The 10,915-nt window shown below is 37.7% G+C and overlaps 2 protein-coding genes across 4 annotated transcripts in view; both read right to left on the reverse strand.

Moving 5' to 3' along the window:
• Window positions 1–9,499, reverse strand: part of LOC137657544 (spermidine/spermine N(1)-acetyltransferase-like protein 1) — an 81,147-nt gene extending 71,648 nt beyond the window's left edge. For 2 of the 3 annotated variants that reach the window (XM_068391881.1, XM_068391892.1), the window contains exon 1: window positions 9,389–9,499. The gene's annotated coding sequence lies outside the window, so the exon portion shown is untranslated. Of the gene's footprint in view, window positions 1–2,068; window positions 2,205–9,388 lie in introns of those variants that run through there. The other variant, XM_068391885.1, reaches the window with a different exon arrangement.
• On the reverse strand, window positions 701–8,303 carry Mnat9 (microtubule-associated Nat9). The gene is made up of 2 exons (XM_068391900.1): window positions 8,194–8,303; window positions 701–2,392 (listed from the first exon to the last, which is right to left on the reverse strand). Exons 1-2 carry the CDS (start codon window positions 8,234–8,236, stop codon window positions 1,767–1,769), a joined length of 669 nt encoding a protein of 222 aa, XP_068248001.1. The 5' UTR covers window positions 8,237–8,303; the 3' UTR covers window positions 701–1,766.
• Window positions 9,500–10,915: the final 1,416 nt, after the last annotated feature.

Raw genomic sequence — 10,915 nt, forward strand, 5'->3', positions numbered from 1 at the left:
AGGAAATGCATGCATGTCTGCACATGGAGAATTTATCCAAAATACAAACTGCAAAGACAAAAGCAAAAAGAAATTTTACAGCCAAAATTAAAAGTGACTGCATAGCTAAGTATTAGGTAGATAGGCCTTATGATTTACCTGACACTAACTACTACTATGTACTTTGTTTAAAGTTTAACAAATGTTTCCAGCAAAACTAGCATCGTAGTCCTACCAAAAGACAATACTTTGTATTTGTATAGGAACAAATTCACTTACATGTATAGAGAAAATCAGAGAGCATTTTACTCTCTTTGACAATCAAAATAATCTGTACAAAAAGAACTATCTATAATGACATCACTAACAAGTGAGAATGATGTTTCCTAGAGGAGTTGCTTAACTTTCTAATAATACTAGTTCATAACATGTTGGTATTCTGGCTTCAATGCTGATTTAGTAGAAAGGCTTTCATAGCACTCAAAACTTAATGGCTTGAGCACACTAATTTAGGTTTACAGAGATGTACATGACCGCCAGTATTAGTCTGACACAACTACCTTCTTCAATTAAAAATAGTGTACAGCTTTCATCATTGTTTAAAACTCCATCTAAGGATTTTTCTAGAATACAAAAGTTAAGCTAATTACTTTTCCAATAGCTATATACAGGCCTGACTTCGTGGCACACAATTATCATAAAGGTTTTAAGAGTTCCAAAATGTATGTAAAATTTTACTTTTATAATCCTTAATACAATGCAGAATAATGTTCAAATCTTGAAATTTACATCAATTCCTGGTGCTATACTGCATTTGGCATGTATTACTTATACTAACAGATAAAACATAGATAAAAACCAAACATTTTAAGCACTGTATATATGATTTTAAAAGTACAGTAATTTATAGTTTTCCTAGTTATACAAACCTGTCCTTCAAATAGGAGTATGGCTTCAGCGCAAACTGGAACAGCCACTGAATCGTTAACAAGGTAATTGTAACTACCGAGGAAGAGCCCCGCCCACCTGCCAGTCATCTAAGCAAGTTACTTCCGACTTTAAGCCTATGACAGAGAGGGGTGGTTGAGGTGGTAAAAGTAACTTAAAGGACTCACACTTGCATATAGAAAAAAAATAAATCAATTTAAGAATTTGTGAGATGAAGGTGAGGCAGTGAGGCAGAAGTGGAGAAGGAACTTGAGGTTCTTCTCAGTGTTGTTAAGTCCAATGAGGATGCTCCAACTGGGAAAGAGGTCACAAGAACTCCTCAAAGAAGACGGCACAACTATGTGATACACCCTAAGTGCCTTTCCAGGTATGGAAAAAACACCTTAGGATTATATTGCCCTCATTGTCACATGGCCACATAAGCAAGGGAATGAATAGCGAACAGGAGTGATGCATAACAGCAATAAGATGGTGGATATCAGCATGTTTAACATGAAAACTGTCACATAGCAGATAATCAGGAAACCACTGAAAAAAACTGTCATTCCTTTTAAACGTCCCTCGCCGATGACACTCTGGTATCACAATCATCTAAAAGAAAAAGCAAGTTAAGTGTGTTTGATGTAAGTCCACTATCCAGAGGCTGGAAACAAAGTGAAAGCTCAGTGGCCTGTCAGGTGGATGGGAGGTTTCTGCCACCCAGAATTAACTACAGTACTGACCCCATGTTTAAGTTTTAACAGCTTTATCCAGCTTTGCTGAAAGCATACTTCTATTAAAGGACAAAGGTTGGTATTCATGTAGGAAGAAAAAAATACCTTTACGAAGAGTATCACAATTCATTCTAAGTCTTCATTCGTATGTGGCAATACAGAAAATTGTTTAGTGCTCTCAGTTAACCATGTTTTCCATGTCTCGTTCACTTCACTTTCCATCGTGATTTCATTAAACACTTTTGACTCGGACACAGTATTGAAATTCATTTTCTTGAACATACAAATACTTGGAGTATTTGACAAACCAATTTTCACTTGATACTTTGCTATTCCTAAAAATTCCACTCCATACCGGAACATAAGAAGCATTGCTTCCCAACCTCGCTTCTTTCCTACAAAGGCTGTTTCTGCTATCATTATCTCACCTTCTGCTATAGTTTTTTCTTCATCATTAGAAAGGTAAAGGTTAGTATCACCTATCATGGATTGCTCTTCAGATCTTGTTTCTTCAAAGCATTTTTTGTCCAATATAATAAATGTGCATTTATTATCATCTTCATACCAAGACTTCTGCATCTCATACTCTTCCTCTTCAGAAAGAGGTTCGGATGCAGTAAGTTCCTGCAATCTTGGTGACTGCATCCACTCGTGATACTTTTTAACATGGGATTTCTTGTAGGGTACGAGGATTACTTTGTCGCCCATTAACTGGGTTTTGCCATTAATCTTCATAATACTGTATACCAGTCCTGAAACATGACAGTACCTTTAGATGATTATATTAAAAGGGTAAAAGGTTTACCTCTAACATCCTGTAAGTACAAGCATGCATATATTATACCCATCTACAGAAATCAAGGAATATGTAACCATTATGGTACATGTATAGCATTAAAATTACTTTGAAGAATAAAAAAATTCATTTTAATGATTGAATTTGTTATTTCTTTACTTACCTAATGTTTAAATTGCTTCCTTCTCAGAGCTGACAGATAATATCAACATCATCCCAAGAAATTCCTATTTTTTTGTCCTTCAGTCGCTTGCCCAGTAATGAAACATCTAGTGGATAATGGCAACAACCAGTGTAGCTAGCCAGCACCTGCTTTGTCTTTATTCTCGAAGTTAAAACTAACGTCCTATCCTCTTAAAAAAACATAACCAGTGGGGAGAAGGTTTGGGATGTAAAAGAACATCAGTTGCGTATAGGAATAAATTTTATAATAAAATTCCATTTATTTCTAATCTCCCCTGATGTCCATATTGCTGACTCCCCTACTCTCACAGAGGTGGGTCATAAAGGGAGGAGAGAGTAAAACTTTTGAAATAATAGTTACTACAAAATTTTTAAACAGTTTGTATTTATTCTAGCTATACAAACCAAAGTCTTTTGTAGGGGTTTACTCCTAAGTAATTTTTCTATGACCAAAATGAAAGAATTATTGGGATGCTGGCAAGAAACTATAGTATGGTTATCAGGTGTCCACCCATGCTGTGGGTGAGCACACCAGTCTCTGATTCAGTCTTATCATGGTTAATACTTTAAAATGAATAACTCTGGTTTGTACAGGTAGGAAACATACAAATTGTTTTAAAAATTTGTAGTTTAATCCTATACGGATACAAACCCTTGTCATTTATAGAGGAGACTTCCTTAAGTGGGAGGGAGTCTCCGCTGTTGAACAAATGTCTGTCTAGCCCTAACCCAGATAAATTAATAGATAACATCCCAGACTGGCTCGTATAAGAAGCAAGATCTTGATATCAGCCTCATGGTTAAGCTTAGCCACTGACTCAATAAAGTTTAAATTCGGTTATATATAATTGTTCTAACTTACAAACTAAATGGCATAAGGAAATTCTTACCTGCATAAGGGCGTCTTCAATGGGAAGGAACTCGTTCATCCCATTCATATACGTATCTGCTTAAACCGAAAATAATCAATGACATGACAACTATCTGTTGCTTATAGTAATGTGCTGTAAAGGTGGTTGGTCTCTTCCAGACTCTGGCATTAAGGACTTGGGCTACCGAGGGGTTTTAGCGGAATGCATCCTGCCTTTTCAAGATCCAATAAGCCTAATGGTTGGCTGTGTTGTGGGCATAAAATTCCACGGCTCTAGCCAAGGAACACAAAACATTCTTAAATGCCTTTTTCTTATCTAGGTCCATCAAGTCTTCCTCGTTGGTCAGATAACCAACAGAACCTGACCAGTAGTCTATACAGAACATTAAGGGCTTGCAGAGTTGCCTTTGCAATCCTCTTCATGTTGGCTGCGTCTCTTGCTAGCTTCTCAACTGTCAATCCCTGAGCCAAGGCTGACACTGACGGATCTAAGGGCAAAGGTGAAGGTTCATCATTGAGCAAATTTCAATACTTTCTCTGTCTGACAGAAAGTGGAGTAAGTAAATGAGACGAGTTGCTCGCCCTTAGAGAGTCTGTCTTATCAGAGATTTGAAAGATGACTTTCTTAATAAATCCCGACACCATCTTAGAACAAAGTTAACTCCAACCTGGTCTTACCCAGTCATGGGGCATGGCAGAACAAGTCCAGAACCATGTCTCTTCCCTCCGGAAGGGAGTATGTGGTTCCCCGAGTCCATTAATTCACCTGATGTAGGACAGAAACTGCATAAAAGAATTGTCTGACTACCCTTGCTCGGTGACGGGCTGGCCAAGGCAACACGCCATATGAGTTGTTCGAGTCCAAATCTAGAGAATCATCCAACTCCAGACTCGCACCCATAGGAGCCTGGATTGGGCCAGGGTTATCAACCCCTACCCTAACAGGAGATCAAGACCTGGGAGGAGTGTCCAGAGTTGTGGGCAGTAACAAGGCCACCACCGCATCCTGAATTCTCCTCTGTAGAGCCGAGTCATCAACAATATTTCATGTCCAGTTCTTCGGAAAAGAGTTCAAATCCTTTAAGTCTCAAGGATTCGAAAAGAAGGAGGGTAGAACACTAGCAGCCACCTTCCAAGGAACAGCTGCAGGCTGCAAAGTTTAAAGATGTTTAATGGGAGCTATAATGGGGTCCACAGACTGAATGGTGAATGCATTATGGACTATTTAAACAGGAGTGAGTCAATGGTTGTCCATGAATGAAACCTTTCTCAGAGATTTTGAACCAAGGCTCATCCTTGGATGAAGGGCATCTCCCGGAGGAGGCATAACCTGTCCCTGTCTCCTCTGTTTCTTTGTTACCTTTACTGGGATGATTAACAGTTTCTCCCATCAGGGATTAATCTTAGGAAGGCCCACCTTTGAGTCTAGGTATCTTGGATACCAGGTGACTTCCTAGGAATAGGAGGCCATAAGACTGACAAAGATACAAGAGACTGGAGGAAAAGTTAGAGCACGCACAGTGGTCGTTGTGCTCCAACACCTCAGATACAAAGGTTCACGAGTAACCTGCACCTTGCGTACGTCCTGGCGGGAATATCCGTCTTGGTGGGAACACAGGCACTTGGATGGTGACGAGTACAGTGAGGTTAGTTTGATAGGAAACGTTTGCTGCTGCTGCAAAATGTCTACTGAACAAAGGAACAGACAGCTGAGGCATGAGCACAGAGAGTTGCACGCTAGCAAAACTAGAATCTTGTAATGCCCAGGGGGCATGGTGGAGAGCCATTCTGGCTCATGGTAGCCATCAGACACTATCAACAGAAGGCTCTAAAGAGTCCAGCTCTGGAGAGCTACAGAGGTAGTGACAAGTCATGCACCCACTTACGAGGTACTCGAGGGGGAGACCACTCGAGAAGGGGAGACCATTCAAGAGAGGAAGATCTTTCTCACTGATGAGAGCATCTACCAACCTCGGAAGGACGAGGTTCACAGGGAACCTTGGGCCGAGCAAATTCATTATGTATGCTCACACTAGGCTGGAATTCCGAAGAAAACCAGCCTACAACTCCTCAGGTGGATAAGGAGCGGTGGAGGGAGTATCAACTGGAGGTATAAGACCGACTGGAAGGGACTACCCTCCAGCAGCTTGGCAGAGAAGATCAAGATTAACCCCTGTGGAGGCAGCTGTGCGCTCAAGCATACCCCGAGCTTCAACACCTCAAAAGGGCATTCTTTTGTAGGGGACCCCGAAAGCTCAAAGGAAGGCCACAATTGATGCAGCGCGTCAAGAGAGCTAGACTACCCAAAGGGCGAAGGTGGCACTCTTTTGCTAGGGTAAGTAGCAGTCTTCCTAACCCGAAGGTTGTCCAGGAGTTAAATAGTTATCACCCTTATCAGATCAGCTTTCAGAAGAGGAAGGTGGGATGGTACGAGCCATAAAAAAGAGAAGTTGGGATTTTTCCGACTTTGAGGATGAATTCAAAGGTGAAGAATCCCTTTAATACTTCCTATGTCTACCATAGCTCCCACTGGAATGATGGCCACTCCTGACAATCGGCACATGGAGAAGCCTCTGTGCAGGACTGTCTTCTGCACAAAGGGCAAAGTAGGTAAGGATCCGTCTCCATCACTGACATAAAGGTACCGTAAGAGCGGCACGATGCACCAGGAAAAACCCGCATGCTAGCAATCCTCAATACCAATTACACCTGAAGAGATGGAAAATCTTTTAAGCTAATATAACTAACTAATAGTGAAACCGGAATAGAGAGATGAGACGTCTGCACTTCACAGTAGCTAAAACAAAAGTGAGGAGTAGTCACTGGGTGAGTGTGTGAGCTGGGTAGTTGGTCTAATCGCCAGTAAATGAGGGTCATTGACACCTAACATGAACGGTTTTGGCTAAAACAGCTCGACACTAAAACATAAGCTATATCTTTATTAAAGAATGAAGGTTTGTATTTGTGAAGGAACAAAAATGTTTATTTGCAACCAAAGTAAGTCATGGCAGCGAAAAGACAATTTGGTAGAATTATAGAATAGCACAATAAATGGTTTGGAGAAAATAAGACGGTTACTCAGTACAGTATATTTTACGTTTTTTAGAAGGTTTAATTTTCTATAATGATCTCTAGCAGAAATCCATAGCTTTTGAGTTACAATGAGTCGACTACCATGACTGAAAACATCTTAGAATACACCATGTACCAGACTTATTCTAAGGGTTTTATATTAACTTGTTTAAACTTTGTTGTTTATGCAAGTATTCTAATTGTCATAAAAAACAGTCACTATAATAAAAAAGTTATTACTATATAATCAAAACCCAGTAATACTAACGAAACACAATTAAACCAATGGGGCTATTGTTTCCACGGCCTTCCGGACACATAGTAAACGGGCTTTTTCAATCCAATGTTCTATGGAGTTATTTCTAGCTGTTTTCATCGTACTAAAAAGCCGTCTTACTTAAATGAGAATATTTACAGTACCTTCATGTTGCTAAACCAAATTAACACTATCTAATTATTTATTGGTCTTTGCTCTGCCGTACCTCTCTTCGCTCACAATAACATTATTTCATTGTTCCTATGTTCTGGTAAGCAGCAGATGTTTCCCTACAAGATATAGTTTATTATGTTTTAACTTTAATTCAGTTCATACAGATATATGTTCCGCATTCTTTCTTTCTCAACCAAAATTCACAATTCTATCATAATACTTGAAAATATTGTATAATTGACTGAATAAAACCATATACTGTATATATACAAAGTTAACAAAGAGGCAAGTTGTAGCATTGCTCTCCAGCCTGTTTTAACATTAGCCTTGGCTTCCATTTCTCAATAATAGACTAAAAATATCTAACACATGTTTACCCTAATCTATCATTATCAACATGATAAATAAATTAAGATTTTCAATTACATTGTCTATTCCAATATTGAAAACAATTAACAATGAGGTTTAAAATATAAAACGTTAGGCCCTTTATTCGGTTCGAACAAGTACCTTGTGACCAAAGTAACACATCAAATTTTTTTCTGAACTGTCTGGAGGGAGGAGGCTCCCACGACAAGTGTTAAGATGATGAAAGGAACAAAGAAACTTTTTTCAGTAATACATGGGATTGAAAATAGTGCATTTTGACAGATCTATCCAATTATGCATGATTCAATGTCCTAATTAATATTTTACTATTCTATGATACAAACCATCGGAAAAATATTTACTATAGTATAATATTCCTAATGATGAATATAAGAAATGTTCCTCGTGTAATTAGAACATTCTGTATAGTTTTGGGTGTATGTATGATGGCGGCCACCTGTATCTATGATTACGGCTAACTTAGAATATGGTAGTTGAAAGGGGTGGGGGGGGGGTTGCAAGGGGTGTCAGCCCCCCGTTAGGTAAGTAAGTAAGGCCATGGCTTGAAGGTTAGGTTAGGGGGGGAAAGGTTAGGTTGGGGGGAAAGCTTAGGTTAGTTGATGTCAATCTTTAATCCCTACAGGATGAACTGGCCAGTGATATACAAAGGCTCCATAGTTTTTATTCAATACAATTTTATGAAAAGGTTGAAAACAAGGGAGTTGTGTTGCTGGCCTGTCATCATACATATATCCCCATATCCTTACTTATCAGAGGGGCTACGCCCCACTGCAATCCCATCCCCCTTTAGAAGACCATATCTATTGCTTACCCACAAAGTCTGTGTTTGCCTCCCAATTCCTAACTTGTTTCATTCGTAGTAAGGTGACACTAAATTATGCTTAGTAATTGCAAAACTATAGTCATTCCCTTTTTTAGTGAGGCAGACATGTACAGACTCACAGGGGTGCCCTTTTAGCTCGGAAAAGCTTCCTAATTGCTGATTGGTCAGAAGTATTGGTATTAATGTCCGACCAATCAGTTATCAGGAAATTTTTCCAAGCTAATAGGGCACCCCTGCGAGTAGGTACATGTCTGCCTCATTAAAAAAAATTGGAGCCTCTGCCGTTTTTGGGGACAGCCCTTTGACCGGCCGGAAATCGAGTAAAAAAAATCCGAAATCGGCTCTTTTATACGGGAATGATTTGGTAAATAATGTAGATTGACGGGACAGTATTAAATTGTAAAACCGAACATTTCTTGAAATCGAGTAAAAAAAAGTCCGAAATCGGCTCTTTTTTACGGGAATGATTACATGACGTGTCCTTAAAAACTACATACTTAACGAAGGGGTAAATATGTAGATTGACGGGACAGTATTAAATTGTAAAACCGAACGTTTCTTAGACTGGGATGACACGGGCTCTATCTATCGGGAAAGTTGGAAACTAAGCAGGAGCTACCCGTGACTTGCGTTCGGACCATGCTGAACTTAGAAAATATTACCGTGGTAAAGGTAAATTGTGCTATTATTCAAAACGATAAAATAACATCATATTATGGTATGTTAGAAAATTGTAAAGAACATCATCCCCATAATGAAATACGATTTGGCTAGTAATAAGAAAGATATCCCTGTCCCCAAAAACGGCAGACACCCCAAAAAATTGACTATAGTTTCATATTATCGCCTTTCAAATAATAATAAACAATATCCCCAAAAACAAAATTGATTTGACAGGTAATAAAATTTACACCTGTTCCAACCGGAACTATGGTAAACCCCTAAACTCATATGATATATGAAAAATACATGGTTTATATATTTGACAAGAAAATAATGTACAATAAATTATATAATACCCAATCAATTTACAGTATAATAATACCGAAATATGAGCCGTCAAATAAATATTACTAATACAGTCTCGTGCCACATTTTGACTACATCATTACAAACAAATAGACTGAAGTCACTGAATATCTGATCATTATAATTTAAGGACAATGTTAATAAAATAACCTACCAATGTTTCTGTTGATAAACTTTTCTAGAAGAGTGACAGTCACAGTGTTTTGATATCAGGAAAAGGGTCAATTAAACTTGCAATGGGAGTTATGCCTCTATATTTGCACCCCAGCTTTCTTGTGGTGATTATTCATTATTTCTATTTTAGGTCTTTACTTTCAGATTTCTTTAATTTTTTCATTCAATATCATATTTATTTTTTATTCTGTGTTATATAATTATTAAACTATGAAGTTTCTAGTCCTGTCTCTTATGTATTTCATTTTTTTTTCATAATTCTTTTTCAGTGTTTTAGTATTCGGTATACATTCAAAATACATTATTTACCCTCAAATGTGAATGTGTTCTTGCTATTTAACTATGAGTTATTTGTTCGAAACAATACTACTAATGTTAGAGTATAGCGACATATATTTCATTCGTCAACTTCTTTTATCATTTATTTCATTATTTTCTTACTCTTCTTTCAACTTGCAACTGATGTTAGAATCACTTTGTCCTGCATCAACTCCTAGACGCATTTCCTCTGTATCTATCAATTGTTTTTCCCAGTTTTTCTTTTCCATGGTATAGAACTCTAAATTTTTTTTTATAATTCAAATTCATTTTGGACACCGTAATTTATTCTTGAAGTTGCCATTAATACAAATTGTCCCGTATTTCAGTTCCCTGAAGCATTTTAAGCTGGATTGTGTTTCATTTATCATATTTCCTCTCAAGTAAGAGATAATATATAGTAAGAATATTGATTCAAAATTCCTTCCATATCAAAAAAAAAATGTGCCCATCAATTTTCAATCACCTCAAAAAATTAAGTTCACTAGATTATGACTCTTTCCTACATTTCAGTTTTCGTATCTCTAATTCATCTTAAGCCATTGCTATGTATGAATAGCTAATGTTCTTATCTATAAAAATATTTATAAAATAATTTTATCATTGTGACATCGTATCCTAAGCCCTTTTATTTCCTTTATAATAAAAGCATTATCATAAAGAATGTTGAAAGTAATATCACTATAGGCTACACCTTTTAGTCGGGGTTCATTCTTCATCTTCTAATTTCTTAATCATTAATTATATAACGTTTTAGAACAGTCATCTAAAACCCATGTATCACATAATCATCATCATCATCATCATCATCTCATCGGAGGCCTATTGACGCAAAGAGCCTCGGATAGATTGCACCAGTCATCTCTATATTGAGATTTTCATTCAACACTTCTCCACTCATCATCTCCTACTTCACGCTTCATAGTTCTAATAATTATCTTTTATGTAGGCCTACAGTGGTAACACGTTCCCATAGCATTTGCATAGCAGATCGACCCCAGCTCGGGAGCGTGATTTTAAGCTGTTTACTGGGAAGGTTACGTTCTGGTGAGCATCTATTCTGATGATAATGGAACTGAAACCAGACACCATGACCTTTACAATCGACATAGTGCATTTTATATATGGTTCAACCGTTCGAGTGAACATAGGCCCATTAAAGGTTATTTGAGAAATTATTATAGAACTA

The sequence above is a fragment of the Palaemon carinicauda genome, chromosome 1, assembly GCF_036898095.1.
Source record: "Palaemon carinicauda isolate YSFRI2023 chromosome 1, ASM3689809v2, whole genome shotgun sequence".
NCBI lineage: Eukaryota > Metazoa > Arthropoda > Malacostraca > Decapoda > Palaemonidae > Palaemon > Palaemon carinicauda.